At 46.1% G+C, this 15771-nt stretch overlaps 1 protein-coding gene across 3 annotated transcripts in view; it reads right to left on the bottom strand.

Moving 5' to 3' along the window:
• Nucleotides 1–15771, bottom strand: part of LOC132828793 (rho guanine nucleotide exchange factor 18-like) — a 217815-nt gene that overhangs the window by 105009 nt on the left and 97035 nt on the right. For 2 of the 3 annotated variants that reach the window (XM_060845888.1, XM_060845890.1), the window contains 5 exons: nucleotides 15551–15746; nucleotides 6629–6719; nucleotides 5539–5596; nucleotides 2383–2424; nucleotides 1074–1097 (listed from right to left, as the gene is read on the bottom strand). In XM_060845888.1, the coding sequence (XP_060701871.1) occupies nucleotides 1074–1097; nucleotides 2383–2424; nucleotides 5539–5596; nucleotides 6629–6719; nucleotides 15551–15746 (411 nt within the window). The remainder of the gene's footprint in view (nucleotides 1–1073; nucleotides 1098–2382; nucleotides 2425–5538; nucleotides 5597–6628; nucleotides 6720–15550; nucleotides 15747–15771) is intronic. The other variant, XM_060845889.1, reaches the window with a different exon arrangement.

Here is a 15771-nt window from a genome sequence, read left to right on the forward strand (position 1 = left end):
CTGCAGGACTGCTGCACTGCCAGACAAGATGACAAACTGAAGCCCTTCCCACCCTCCAGTGTGGACAAGGAAGATCCCAGGGCAGAATTCTGAAGAAAAGCACTATTGTGTTGCCTGGTGACTGGACCAATATTGCTCCCCCAAGGAACAATCAAAAGATTAATCAACGAATCCCTACAGTGTGAAACAAGGCCACTCAGCCCAGCAAGTCTGCACTGACCCTCTGAAAAGAATCCCACCCTGATCCAGCCCTCCACACTATCCCCATAACCCTGCATTTTCCATGGCCAATCCACCTAACCTGCACATCCCTGGATACTATAGGCAATTTAGCATGGTCAATCCACCTAACCTGCATATCCTTGGACTATGGGAGGAAACCCACACAGACACGGGGAGAATATATAAATTCCACACAGTCATCCAGGGCTGGAATCAAACCCGGGTCCCTGCTACTGTGAGGCAAGTGTTAACCACTGAGCCACCAGGGCACACTTATTCTATCATCTTGTGATTGTTTCATAGCTATTATTGAGAGTTTTCAGTGCACATGTTAGCTAGCCTGCTTCCTGCACTACAGTAATCATTGCAACATAGCAATATTTGATGAGCTGAAATTGTGAAAGGCACCATTTAAATGCAAGTCTTCCCCTTCTTAGGGAAGGATCAGGGTGAAGTCCAATGTGTACATCAATCCACGTCTGAGGGTCAATGGGGAATAACTGAGGCAAGAATCCTCAATGACTTCCATTCACCCCCATCTTCAATTGAGTTAATGGCAAGGAAGCAGCATTGAACCAAACCCAGACAAAACAAGGAGATGTTTTGAGGGGGTTTAGTGGGAGGGTGAGGACGGGCAGGGTCAGTGTTAGTCAATACCACAAGCTGAAATTTACTGTGAACCATTAGATAAAACCAATGACCTTTCAAAGAAGTCTTTAACTGAGAACACAAGGAGAACACTAGCTGAGAAACCGAATGGCCAAGAAAAGAAACAAGAGCATTGGTGGGGAATGGCGCTGCTTAGCAACATGAGGAATGAGACGCAGAGATGCACACTGGAACCTGCTCACCTGGTTGCTGAACCGTTGCAGTGTCTGGTCGGGGAGGGTGGCGGAGGGGAAAGATTGGATACAGAATTAGCGATCAACAAAACCATTTAACACAGCTCTATATTCCCTCTCTGGGAGCAAAGTAGAAGCTCCTGGATAAAGAAAAATTCCAGCTTTTAATAGTTTAGCTTCTCCCAATCTGGTATTGAAGATGTTGACTCATTACACTGATCAATCACTATTGACTATTCTACAAGACCCCTGGACATAAAATGGGGAAAATCTCAATGACAATTAGGACCAAGGCCCTAGTTCTTCTGAATCCCATTTCTCTCAGCATACCTCACGTCTCTTGATCTTGTGTCTCCAGCACATAGCTTGGGGGTAGAGGATTGGGGGGTGGGATTTGTTGTTAATTATCGAGTTTGTTAAGTTTTCTCAATGATTCTCCATCATCAGCAAGACCAACATTGAAAACCTAGGGCTCCCTAACCTAGTCAGTTCAAAACCTCAAAAATAGGCAGTGCTAAATAGATGTTCAAGAAGGAGATACAGAAGTAGGGACCAAAAGAACTGCTGTTGCTGTAAGTCAGAAACAAAAGCAGAAATCACTGAAAAAGCTCAGCAGATCTGGCTGCATCTGTGGCGAGAAATCTACTTAACGTTCTGGTCCAGTGACCCTTCCTCAGAAATCAGAAAGAGGCTGACAGACCTGCTGAGCTTTTCCAGCATTTTCTGTTTTTGTTTGTGGTAGAGAAATAAAGATCTGGAGAAGAGGCCATTCCTGAGAGGGTGCTAGACCTGAACGTGGACGCTCGTCCATTTGAAGAGACGATCTGTTCTTGATACTCCTTCATGGTCCTGTGGGAAGAGGCAGCACTGGGAAGGGGAATCATTTGTAACAGCAATGCATATAAGAATGGGGGAATCTCCATGTGACAGTGTGCAGGGTTAGGAAGATGGGTTGTCCAGTCTCTCTGATGTCATGATGACCTATGTGTTATTATTTTGCAGGTTGATCTACTCCTTGGGGCAGCTGCCTATATCAAGCAGTTAATCAGGAAACAGAAATCTGTGTTCCTGGGAGGACAGGGGAAGTCCACCCACACATATTGGGTGCACCTTATGTTTTTGAATTATGCTGGACAGAAGGTGGCCCTTTGGCCCATCATGCCTGTGCTGGTTCTTTGAAAGTACTATCTCATTAATCCCACTTGCTCTTTTCACGTTGCCCTGCAATCCCATTTCCCTTTGGATTCAATCCTCGATTCAAGACTAGCTAAATCCTCCTGGAGTGAGATGTTAAAATAATAAATGAGGTACAACTGACCCATGAAAGGCCTTCAGTTCTTGCAGGACTTGTTGAACCAGCCTGGATGGAGACAGAAAAACACAAATCAACATCTCCATTCAACTGACATGCATAGCAATGTGAAAACTCACACATCACCAGGTTATAGTTCAACAGGTTTATTTGGAGGCACTAGCTTTCAGTGACTAAGAAGCAGCACTTCAAAAGCTTGTTCCTCCAATTGAACTTGTTGGACTATAACCTGGTGTTGTGTGATTTTTAACTTTGTCCACCCCAGTCCAACATCGGTATCTCCACATCATGCACAGTGATTACAGGTATATTGATTCAGCTGTCAAATTCTTCAGCTATAGCTCCACCTGGAGCCTCGGCTGACTCCTACAGATCAGGAAGGCCGCAGCTCCAAACCCTGGTAAAGGCTGATTTTCACTTAAGGCATTATTAGTGGGGCCTGGTGTCAGGGACCTTGCACAGGTTCCCGATGGAGGTTGAAATGAGAATCGTCAGTACAAAGCCACTATCGGTATTGTCATTTAATTGGCAAAGTTGGTTTTCAGGTAGGTAAAAACAATGACTGCGGATGCTGGAAACCAGATTCTAAATCAGAGTGGTGCTGGAAAAGCACAGCAGGTCAGGCAGCATCCGAGGAGCAGGAAAATCGACGTTTCGGGCAAAAGCTCTTCATCAGGAATAGAGCCAGAGTGCCTGCAGGGTGGAGAGATAAATGAGAGGAGGGTGGGGAGAATGTAGCATAGAGTACAATAGGTGAATGGGGGAGGGGATGAGGCTGATAGCTCAGAGAGGAGGGTGAAGTGGATAGGTGGAAAAGGAGATAGGCAGGTAGGACAAGTCATGGGGACAGTGCTGAAACTGCCAGCTCCGCACTGTCCCCATGACTTGTTCTACCTGGCTATCTTCCTTTCCATCTATCCACTTCACCCTCCTCCCTGACCTATCACCTTCATCCTCTCCCCCACTCACCTACTGTACTCTATGCTATTTTCTCCCCACCCCCACCCTCCTCTCATTTATCTCTCCACCCTGCAGGCACTCTGGCTCTATTCCTGATGAAGGGCTTTTGCCCGAAACGTCGATTTTCCTGCTCCTCGGATGCTGCCTGAACTGCTGTGCTTTTCCAGCACCACACTCCTGACTCCAGCATCTGCAGTCCTCACTTTTGCAAAGTTGTTTTTCAGCCTAAATAATGGATGTCCAATTCAAGTGATAGATTAGAATCTGAGGTAACCTTTACAAGAAAGGGGTATTTAGGACAGTGTAACCATCACATGATGGCAGGGACATTCTGAAGAAAGCAGCAATGATCTAGACCTTTGTGTTTAGTTTGAATGCTCATAGTTAGTGTGATGTAAGTAAAGAATTACTTTCACAGGAAGTCCTCAGACTCTAATCATATCTCTTTCACATGGCACTGCACCTTATACACCCTTTAAGACACTCCAGGCTAGATACAGAGAGGATATTTCCCCTGGATGGGGAGTCTAGGACAAGGGAACATTACCTTAGGATATCATAGACTCCCTACAGTGTGGGAACAGACCATTTGACCCATCAAGTCCACACCAACCCTCCAAAGAGCATCCCACCCAAACCCAATTCCCTACCCTATCCCTGTAACCTTGCATTTCTCTTGATTTGGAGATCAATCCCATTGTCCTGCTCAGTCCCCAGAGCACTGCAAGTTTGTTTCCCTCAAGTGTGCATTTCCCATGGCTAATCCACCTAGCCTACACATCCCTGAACACTATGGGCAATCTAGCATAGCCAATTCACCTGACTTGCTCATTTTTGGACTGTAGGAGGCAACCATAGCACCCGAAGGAAACCTACGCAGACACAGGGAGAATGTGCAAACTCCACGCAGACAGTCACCCAAAGGTGGATTCAAACCTGGGTCCCTGGCGCTGTGAAGCTGCAGTGCTAACCACCGAGCCACCATGTCACCCATTCATTGTGCTGTCCATATGGGGTAGACAATTTAGGACTGAGATGAAGCAACATTTCTTCACTCAGATGATGGTTAACCAGTGGAATTCCTTACCACAGAAGGCAGTGGAGGTCAGTGTAGTCAGTGTAATGAGGTCAGCCAGCTGGATCTCATAGAATAGGAGTTCCCTGACTGCGGCTGTTAATCTGATCCAATCAGGGAGCCCTGGCTGATAAATAAAAAAGGAGAAAGTGAGGACTGCAGATGCTGGAGATCAGAGCTGAAAATGTGTTGCTGGAAAAGCGCAGCAGGTCAGGCAGCATCCAAGGAGCAAGAGAATCGACGTTTCGGGCATGAGCCCTTCTTCAGCTCATTCCTGAAGATTCTCCTGCACCTTGGATGCTGCCTGACCTGCTGCACTTTTCCAGCAACACATTTTCAGCTCTGATATATAAAAAAGGGCGAGTGTCTGGTAACTGTTTGTATGTAAACAAAGGGTGACCTGGTGACAGGAATCCAGCCGGTCTGGAGTTACTTCAATCCTCAGGTGACTGAGGATATTCAAGACAGAGATTGAGAATGATTTAGAATAATAAAGGCATTGATGGGTATGTAGAGAAACAGGAATATGCAATTGAGATAGAGGATTGGAAATGATCAGATTGAATGGTAGGCCAATCTGAAAGGGCTGAAAGGCCTACTGCTGTTCCTAGTTTTTATATTTTATATAATAACAGATGCTCTGTTCATCTGGAGATCTAATCCCATTGCCCTGCTCAGTCCCCAGAGCACTGCAAGCTTGTTTCCCTCAAAGTGTGCATTGTTTTAAATCATTACATCCCTGCCCTCCTCCCGGCCCCCAGGCCACTCGCTGTATGAGAAAGGCTCTTCTTCACATTCCCTTGTACATCTTGCTCAAAATGTTAACTAAATCCTTACGCAGGAATAGTTTTAATTTGTCCAACTGATAGAAACTTGTCATAATCCTGCTCGTTCCTATCAAATATTCCTTCAATTTTCTTGGCCTCAATGAGAACAATCACAGCCTCTCAAAGGCTGACCCGTGACCTGACTTTATATAGCCACCTTTTCCCCATACCCCTTAACAAAGCAAAGATCTGAAGTACCCACAGAACAGTCTCCAAACCCCACCCCTCCCAATCAATAACAGATCCCAACGAAACCAAACAAGCATTAACTAGTAACAGGTTCCTCAGACTGCTTCTTACAAATGGTTGGGCTCCAAATTTTCCTTCTCCTCATGAATCTCCAGAGAAGTTTCAAGTTCTGAGGTGAAAGAGAAGAATGCAATTAATAATAATTAAAGACATTCTGGTGCAACAACTTAAAAGTCCACTTGCAGACCATGAAGCAAATGAAGAGGTGCTTGAAATTACAAAAGCTAAAAAAAAGTAAGAGGCCAATTGATCAGAACTGAAAAGATCCTGGGGGGAGCTGACTGGGTCAATAGCGAAAGGATACTTCCTCTCCCTGGGAGAATCTAGAAGCAGGCGTTCAGGGATTAAAAATAAGGAGGTGCCCATTTAAGACAGAGGTGAGTTTTTCTTTCTCAGATGACTGTGTCTTTGGAATCTCCTTCCTCGAACAGTAGGGGATGAAGAATCTTTAAATATTTTTAAGGCAGAGGGAGATAGATTCTTGATGACCAAGGGGGTGAAGGTTTATCGCAGGATATGCAGGAATGTGGAGTTGAGATTAAAGTCAGTTCAGCCACGATCTTATTGAAGCAGGCTCGAAGGGCTGAGTGGCCTCATTTTGTCTCTCATTCATATTTTTGTATGAAAAGCAGTGGAAATCTCTTTGAGAAGGGAGAATGGCTGTTGGGCAGGAAGAAAGATCAAGCACAGTCTGGTTGGCTGGAGGATGTCACTGAGTATTTACAGACATGGCCGTGTGTGAGGATAGATGAGGGTGACATACTGTAACTACTGAGCCCCCGCAGCAGGAGGTGAGGTGAGAGGATTCTAAAATTCATCTCTCAATTTCAAAATACTTTTACAATGAATTTGAAAATACTCTTCAAAAAAAAATTATACAGAGGTACTACAAAGTAGACAGAGCACCAAAATGTTTCAAGGGTGTAGGTATTGCTGGTAAAAGTTTGTATCTGTTTGAAGGTGGCTGCAGTTGCAGTAGCCTCTTTGAGATGTGCAAACTACACTCCTTTCTCTTCACTCGACCCCACCCCACCCAGTGATCATGCCTGTTACTGAATGGTCCTCCTGAAATTGGGGCTCAGCCAGGGACCCACTCTATCTTGCTGGAAATTCAAGCCTCAGCGATAGCCCTTTGACTCACCGGACTCTCTGCATTGGGCTGAAGAACGGCCCTCAGCTCCCTTGGACAGATACGTCTCTAATCGTGGTCGCATCTTCGTACCCTCTTTCACCTGCAGGCAACAAGCAGAAACATTACTATCCAATTCACGCTCAGTCATCCCTGCTGTGAAAATCCTGCATCGCTCCACCTCGATCACCCCAGGAGCTAGCTCAATGATCCCTCATTACTGTTGGATCAATTCACTCCAGAGGATGAGGATCCTGTGCTGATAGTTGAAGGTGTTGGAAGTTTAACATTAGGTTGTCCCTCTCTCAGCGAGACAGAGAAGATCCTATGGCACTGTTTCATACAAGCATAGAATCCCTAGAGTGTGGAAACAGGTCATTTCGTCTAACAAGTCCATACTGACCCTCTGAAGACCCATTCCCCAACCCTATTACCCTATGCACCTAACCTACACATCCCTGAACACTGTGGGCAATTTAGCATGGCCAATTCACTTAACCTGCACATTGTTGGATTGTGGGAGGAAACCAGGGCACCCATGGAGGGGGGGGGAAATGTGCAAACACCACACAGACTGTCACCCAAGGCTGGAATCGAACCCAGGTCCTTGACGCTATGAGGTAGCAGTGCTAACCACTGAGCCACCATGTCAGCCTAGTGTCTTGGCCAATATTTATGCCTCTCTCAACATCACAGACTGTTGTGGTCTCATGGCTATTCATGGGCTTTGGGTTGTTGCAGGATCTGTAGAAACACAAATCAATTTTCTTCCTTTCCCGGAGTTTATTGTATTCATTCACAGGATGTAGGTGTTGCTGGCTGGGCCAGCACTTATTCCCTATCCCTAATTGTCCCAGGGAGGTTAAGAATCAACCACTGGGCCTGAAGGTCACATGAAAGTCAGACTAGATAAGGATGGCAGTTCCCTTCCCCACAGGGCATGAGTGACCCAGATGAGATTTTTAAATGAGAAATGTCAATGGTTACCTGGTCATTATCATGCTAGCTTTATATTCCTGCTTATTCTTGAATTCAACTTTAACCATCTGTCACAGTCTGATGTGAACCCATGCCCCCAGAACGTTAGCTTGAGTTTCTGGTTATCAGGCAAAAGTGAGGACTGCAGATCAGAGTCAAGATTAGAGTGGTGCTGGAAAAGCACAGCAGGTCAGGCATCCTGCTCCTCGGATGCTGCCTGACTTGCTGTGCTTTTCCAGCACCATTCTGATCTTGTTTCTGGTTTATCAGTCCAGTGACATTACCACTGCACCACGCTTCACCTTTTATTCTCTACTTTCATATGGATTTGCTCTTGGGTCCGGGCACTGTCCACACAGCTCACATTTACTGCCCCTCCATGGATCTGGGAACACCCTCATCAGTCAGCAGTGATAGAGTAAGTGAAAGATTCATCAGGAGGTAGGTTTGACAGAGACTCTTAAAGGAACAGTGAGCGCTCAAGAGATGGAGAAGTGTAAAGAGACAAATTCGTAACTTAAAACCCTGGGTGACTGAAGACACAGCCATCAAGCAATGGAGATTGGGGATGTACAGAAGGGGGCCAGAATTGGAGGGGTTGTAGGGCTGGAGAAGATTACAGGGAGAAAGTGAGGACTTCAGATGCTGGAGATCAGAGTCAAAAAGTGTGGCGCTGGAAAAACACATTTTGAGCATAAGCTCTTCATCAGGAGAAGATTACAGCAAGACCAAAGCGGGGTTCAAAAACAAACAAACAGTGTTGCTGAGCTTGGAACCAACATACAGCAGGGGTGAATGAGTGATGGATGGTTAAAAAAGATAAAGAACGACAGATGCTGGAAATAATAGAGATATTGCTGGAAAAAGTCAGCAGGTCTGACAGCATCTGTGGAGGCAGAAACAGAGTTAACAGTTCGGATCCAGTGACCTTCTTCAGATCTCTGGTGATGGATGGAATTTGGTATGAGTTCACATACAGGCAGCAGAGATTTGAGGGATGGCAGATGGCTGAAGGAGGAGACTAGCCCAGAATGGAGGTGCAGAGGAACTTTCAAAAACTCTCCAAAGGCCTGACAGGCTGGGCTGGGCTAGAATGTAGACATATGTGGTTAACAGTTCTGAGGGAGTTAACATTCATGCTATAGTGAGCGCTGTTCAAGTTGCAGACAATCTGTGAGCACAGATAGTGACTTCTACACTAGCTTTTGGAGGGAGCAGATGTATTCTGTATAGTTCCTGAGAGTCTGAGTAATTATGTCTGATTAATATGTTATTGTACTTTTGCTATCCTGCAAAAAAAAATTGAGTTAAGCAAGAATAGCAAATTATGCTGCAGTTTAATAAAACTTTAGTTAGGCCACACTTGGAATATTGCATAGAGTTCTGGTCATCACACTACCAGTAGGATGTGGATGCTTTGGAGAAGGTACAGAAAAAGTTTACCAAGGTGTTGCCTAGTATGGGAGATTTTAGCTACGGAGAAAGGTTGGATAGATTGGATGTGTTTTCACTGGAATGCAGGAGGTTAAGGGACGATCAAAGTTGATAAGATTGTGAATGGCATGGATAGAGTGGAAAGTATGAGGCTTTTTATCAGGGTGGAGGGGTCAATTACCAGGAGACACCTGTTTAAGGTGTGGAGGTGGGGGAAGTTTAAAAGAGATGTGTGAGGCAATTTTATCACACAAAGGCTGGTGAGTACCTGGAACAGACAGCCAGAGGAGGTGGTGGAAGCAGACACAATAGCAGCATTCAAGAAGCACCTGGACAAATACGTGACTAGGAAGGGAATAGAGGAATATGATCCTGTAAGTGAAGATTGTCATAGTATGGAAGGGCAAAACTTGTTGGCGCAGGTTTGGAGGGCCGAAGAGCCTGTTCCTGTGCAGTATAGTTCGTTGTTCTTTTGTAACAATGTTTCTTCTGGAAAGACCCTCCAGTAATCTATCCTTTACCAATGACATTAGGCAGGCCCCCAAGCAAGGTATAGACAGAGGAGGGTTAATAGCAGCGAAGTGAAATTCTTATTCTGAACTACACACTGGCAGAGGTAGCAGACAGCAGCACAAGGTGGAAATCAGGCTGATACCACAAGCATCACTGCACACGAAATATTGCGTGCTATTCTGGTCTCCTTCCTATTAGAAGGATGTTGCGAAACTTGAATGGGTTCAGAAAAGATTTACAAGGATGTTGCCAGGGTTTGAGCTATAGGGAGAGGCTGAATACGCCGGGGCTGTTTGCCCTGGAGCATCTGAGGCTGAGGGGTGACCCTACTGAGATTTATAAAATCATGAGGGGCATGGATAGAATAAATAGACAAAGCCTTTTCCCTGCGCTCGAGGAGTCCAGAAATAGAGGGCAGAACTTTAGGGTGAGGGGGAAAGACATAAAAGGGACCTAAGGGGCAACTTTTTCACACAGCGGGTGGTGCACGTATGGAATGATCTGCCAGAGGATGTGGTGGGGGCTGGTACAATTGCAGCATTTAAAAGGCATCTGGATGAGTATATGAATAGGAAGGGTTTAAGAGGGATATGGGCCAAGTGCAGGATTTTTTTTAAAGATTAGATTAGATTACTTACAGTGCGGAAACAGGCCCTTCGGCCCAACAAGTCCACACTGACCCGCCAAAGCGCAACCCACCCACACCCCTATATTTACCCCTTATCTAACACTAGGGCAATTTAGCATGGTCAATTCACTTAACCTGCACAGCTTTGGACTGTGGGAGGAAACCGGAGCACCAGGAGAAAACCCACGCAGAAACGGGGAGAATGTGCAAACTCCACACAGTCAGTCACCTGAGTCGGGAATTGAACCCAGATCTCTGGTGCTGTGAGGCAGCAGTGCTAACCACTGTGCCACCCGGTACTAGATTAGGTTAGGATATCTGGTCAGCTTGGACGAGTTGGACTGTTTCAGTGCTGTACATCTCTGTGACTCTATGATATGGGTCCACCTGGAGTGGAAGAAAGCAGATCCACTTGTCGTACTGAGGAAGTTTTCATACAGTCTGGGAGCCTAGTCGTTGCGTTATTGTAAAACAGAGTTGGCTTCAATTGTTACAAGCTCTGTGTCATTTTTCAGTCGAGTGGCCTGGAGATTTGAACAGGTTAAAGTGTTCCCCGTGCTATTTGGGCACAAGATTGATAACAGATGTAGCAACGAGATGTAGATTGTAAGCAGCCCATATTAACCTGAGTGAAATTATCTTGAATAAAAGATGGATGCAATGAATTAAACCCGATTACTGCCGGAGCTGATCCTTTCTGATTAGTTTCCTCAGTTCCTCCCCCCTCCTGATAATGCTGACAACATTTTGATTCATGTAAAGTCAACGATTATACCAGAATCTTTATCAAACAGAATTTGACTTTGAGGAACACAAAGTGATATCAGGACAGGCAATTAAAAGCTTGATCTAGGGGATTTAAAGGAGCACTTTAAATTTGGACAGAAAGACAGGGGTGTCAGGAGGGAATCCAGAGATACATAAGTCCAGGACCCTATAGACACAAAGATTGGAGGCAAGAAAACCAGAGAAGAGGCCAGAATTGAAGGAGAGCAGATGTCTCAGAGGATCGTTTGCCTCGGACAGGGAACAGTGGCCCAGAACCATGACAAAATTTGGAACGAAGGATGAGAATTTTGCAAAAGCAAAATGTTGCTCAGTCAACGTTGGATGATGGGCAGTGATCGTAATGAGGTCAGCCAGGTGGACCTTATAGAATATGAGTTCCTTGATTGGGACTGTTAGCCTTGTCCAATTATGGAGCCCTGGCTGACGGAAATAAACAGGAGTGTCAGAGGTTCTGCTCACTCTGAGAGCTGGCTCTGAGGAAGCCAGACCAGTGTCAAGGACTCTCCGCACTTAAATAAAGGATGACTCGGTGATGGGACATCAGTCTGTGTAGAGTTATTTCAAATGGCTGCAGAGGAACTGGGCGAACGACACTGGGCATGAGGTAGGGTGAGTTATGAAGTGTGCGGGGAATGGAGGTGTCAGATGGTGGTCATTGCAGATGGCTAGGGGCTGAGTGGTGGTCATGGGGCTGGTTGAGAGTGACATTGGGAGGGGTATTGGGCAGTAGGTTTGGAGGCGGTGAGGGGCATTGGCAGCTGGTGAGGTCTGCTTTCAGCGGGAGGTCGTGTGTCGGAGGGTATTTGAGGCAGGTGGAGATATGGGTGGGTGGGGGCAGGAGCAGCGAGAGTCAGGCTTCACCTTTAACCCTCCTCCTCTCCATATCTTCCATTGAGTGGAGGTGAGAGTGTCCGTCAACCTGTGCCCTGGAAATGTGGGGGAGGCAGGATCCGAGGGATGCAACGGGTGATATTAAAACAGAAACAGAGTACAGGGGAAAATCAGGGGTCATGATGCTCATGTGGGAGTCCCAGCACGGGTACAATGGGCTGAATGGCCTCTCTGCATGCCGTAACGCCTCTGTGATTTTTCCTTTCCCTGCTCAAAGTCACACGAACCACTCTGCGGCCTCCTTTTTAACAAATTAAAACAAAAGAAGGTCTAAGCATACGCAGAGGATCCGCCGGTCTCTTAACATCTCCCAGTCCTCAGCTCTCCACACAAGGTGAGGCACGTCTGGGCCCCAAGAGGTGACACCGTCACCGCTGCCCTGAAACAGGCTTCACCCCCCTCTGCTGGTTTGGAGGTCTTCCTGATGCTTTCCATCACCGATTACCAACTTGGACCAGCAGCAGATTGCATTCATAGAGTCATACAGCACGGAAACAGACCCTTCAGTACAACCAGTCCATCCCCCATTAAACTAGTCCCACCCGCCGGCACCTGGCCCATATCCCACCAACTCCTCTCACCTTGGGCACAGTGACATAACAGCAGGTCCCTCACAAAGAAGAGTTTATCAGACAAACGACAACAAACCAGATACAACTGCAAGTGACCAAAACCTTACTCTATGATTTCAGTTTTAATTAACATCTTAGACAGGGGTCAGGAAGGGGCAAAGAGAGTTGGGGAGTCGGAGTTACAGTGATTTGGGCTGCAAATGTGTTGCTGGTCAAAGCACAGCAGGTTAGGCAGCATCTCAGGAATAGAGAATTCGACGTTTCGAGCATAAGCCCTTCATCAGGAATTTGGGAACAGGTAACTAAAGGTGCAGCTACTGATGGTGGGGCAATGACAATCAGGGATGCTCAAGGGGCCAAAACCTGGGTAGCACCATGCCTCAGTGGTTAGCATTGCTGCCTCACAGCTCAGGGACCCGGGTTCGATTCCACCCTCAGGTGACTGTCTGTGTGGAGTTTGCATATTCTCCCATGTCTGCGTGGGTTTCCTCCCACAGTCCAAAGATGTGCAGATTAGGGTGGATTGGTCGTGCTAAGCTGCCCATTGTGTTCAGGGATGTGTAGGTTGGATGGATTAGCCATTGGAAATGCATGGGTTGGGGGATAGGTCTGGGTGAGATGCTCTTCAGAGAGTCGGTGTGGATTCAATGGGCCAAATGGACTGCTCCCACACTGTAGGGATTCTATGATTCTATAAAAGCTGGAAGATCTCACTGAGCTAGGACCTTGACAGTGATTTGCTATTCACCCACACACACATCACAGTTTTGAAGCAGGTTCAGTTGTTACATGCTACTGAATGGCAATCCTACTGCAGTGATGAGCATTACAACCGTTTGTGAAAATATAAGAGAATGGGGTCCCTGAATTTTTTTATTCATTCATGGGATGTTAGTGTCGCTGGTTAGGCCAGTTAAGAGTTAACCGTATTGCTGTGGTAATATACTAAAACAGGGAACTGTGGATTCTGGAAATCTGAAACAAAAGCAGAATTTGCTGGAGAAACTCAACAGGTCTAGCAGCAGCTGTGGAACGAGAAAGCAGAATGTTTTGAATCCAGTGATCTTTCTTCAGAACTGTTCTGAAGAAGGGTCACTAAACTCAAAAGATTAACTCTGCTTTCTCTCCACATGGCTGTGGGTCTGGAGTCACATGTAAGCCTCACCAGGTAAGGGTGGCAGTTTCCCACACTAAAGGATATTAGTGAATGAGTTGGATTTTTCCCGACAATCAACAGTGATTTCAAGGTCATCCTTCGATGTCTCGTTCCAAATTTTCTTAAAAATTTAATTCAACTTCTGGAATTCAAACCCAGGTCCGCAGCACATTACCTGGTTCATCAAAAAATGGATATCATCGAATCCCTACAGTGTGAAAACAGGTCCTTCGGCCCAACAAGTCCACACCAACCCTCCAAAGAGTAACCCACCCAGATCCATTCCTCTATCCATGATATACACCAAATCTACACATTCCTGGACACGATGGTCAATTTAGCCTGGCCAATTTGCCCATCTTTGGACTGTGGGAGAAAACCAGAGCACCCAGAGGAAACCCACACAGACACGGGGAGGATGTGCAAACACCACACAGACAGTTGCCTGAGGCTGGAATCAAACCTGGGTCCCTAGCACTGTGAGGCAGCAGGGCTAACCACTGAGCCACCATCCATCTCTGAATGAATAGTGTAGCAATAATACAACTAGACCACCGTCTCCCCACTGCAGTGGGTACAGTTAGAGGGAAGAGTGCAAATAATAAGGGACAGAGCCTTTTCCTTCACTGCAAGAAACAAATCACAAGGAACAAGAAAAACATCAATGAATGAAGTGATTTGTTTGCTATGGAATCCTCCAGCAGCCCAATCCACTGGAGTGGCTGTCAAAGAAGATGTTGAGTTTAATCACCACTGAGAGGATAATTAAACTTGGAGAATTACAACGCCTTGAATTGTATGATTCTGCTCCACAACCACCCGATGAAGAAGCAGCACTTCCAAATAAACCTGTTGGACTATAGCCTGGTGTGATTTTTAACTTTGTCCACCCCAGTTCAACACCGGCACCTCCAAATCTTGAATCTCATGAGTTTCATCAAATGTGGTCATAGCCCAATGCCTCTTTATCTCTACAATATCCTTCAGCCCTATCACTCCCTGACCTCTCCATATTATTTCAACACTGTCCTCTCACACGCTGACAATTTCCTTCACTCCTCCACTGTCCCTTCAGTTGCCCATGTCTTCTTGATCCTCTTTGTCTCTCATTGTCTGCAACTTAAGAGCCTCTTAATTCTTGTGCAGCAGATGGAGCATGTGTTTATATCTGTTTCTAGACTTGGCTTTTCCTGAAAAACTGGTTGCAGCTTGGGGCTTGGGGGCATCACCCTGCATCGCTGACCTGTTCTCACTGCCCCTTGAAGGTGCATTGCAAAGATTGGCAGGTTGATAATCCATCAGTTTGGCCACATTAGACCATCCATTCCCACAGCTTCCAACTCAGAGGCAAGGGGTACTATCTGCAGCACTATGAGACCATCCATATACTCGCTGATACCAGGTAACGAATGGCTATCTTATGAGGAGATGTTGAGTAGATTGGGCTTGTACTCATTGGAATTTAGAACAATTGAAGACTACCTTATTGAATCATACAGGATTGTTAGGGGACTCAGCAGGAGAGATGTGGAAAGGTTGTTTCACGTTGTGAGAGAGTTTAGGACCAGAGAGCATAATCTCAGAGTAAGGAGTCGCACATTTAAGTCAGAGATGAGGAGAAATATCTTCCCTGAGAATTGTGGAATTCTTTACCACAGACGGTTGTAGAAACTGGGTCATTAAATACATTCAAGGTTGAAGTGGACAGTAAGGGGTTTGAGGGTTATGGGGATAAGGCAGGAAAGTGGACTTGAGAATTATCGGAGCAACAATGATCTTGTTGAATGGTGGAGCAGATTTGATGGGCTGAATGGCTTACTCCTACTCCCATGCCTTATGATCTTATGGTCTTACTGGGCTGCAAGTAATCCTTGAAAGCCAGTGATCAGTTACAGTCCCATAATAGGTAATCCCTTTTTAATTTGTGCCCTCGTTCCTTCTGTTAAATCTCACATGGAAACCCAGCAAGTTACCTGCTCGGTTATTTCATCCTCCGACATGCTCGAGTTGGCTTGCCCCTGACCCCGAGGTGCCTGCCTATCACTTTCTCCGCTGACAGGGTTGGCGTTGAGTGGTTCGGTTAATTCGTAGCCCGACTGGTCCAACTGGTCTTCATCCTCTCGTTCACCTTCTCCATCACTGTCAATCCCAAGCACATCGAGGCTGAGCCTGTGAAGACAGGGGTTTGGGGCAG

This window comes from Hemiscyllium ocellatum, chromosome 28 (assembly GCF_020745735.1).
Source record: "Hemiscyllium ocellatum isolate sHemOce1 chromosome 28, sHemOce1.pat.X.cur, whole genome shotgun sequence".
Taxonomy (NCBI): Eukaryota; Metazoa; Chordata; class Chondrichthyes; order Orectolobiformes; family Hemiscylliidae; genus Hemiscyllium; species Hemiscyllium ocellatum.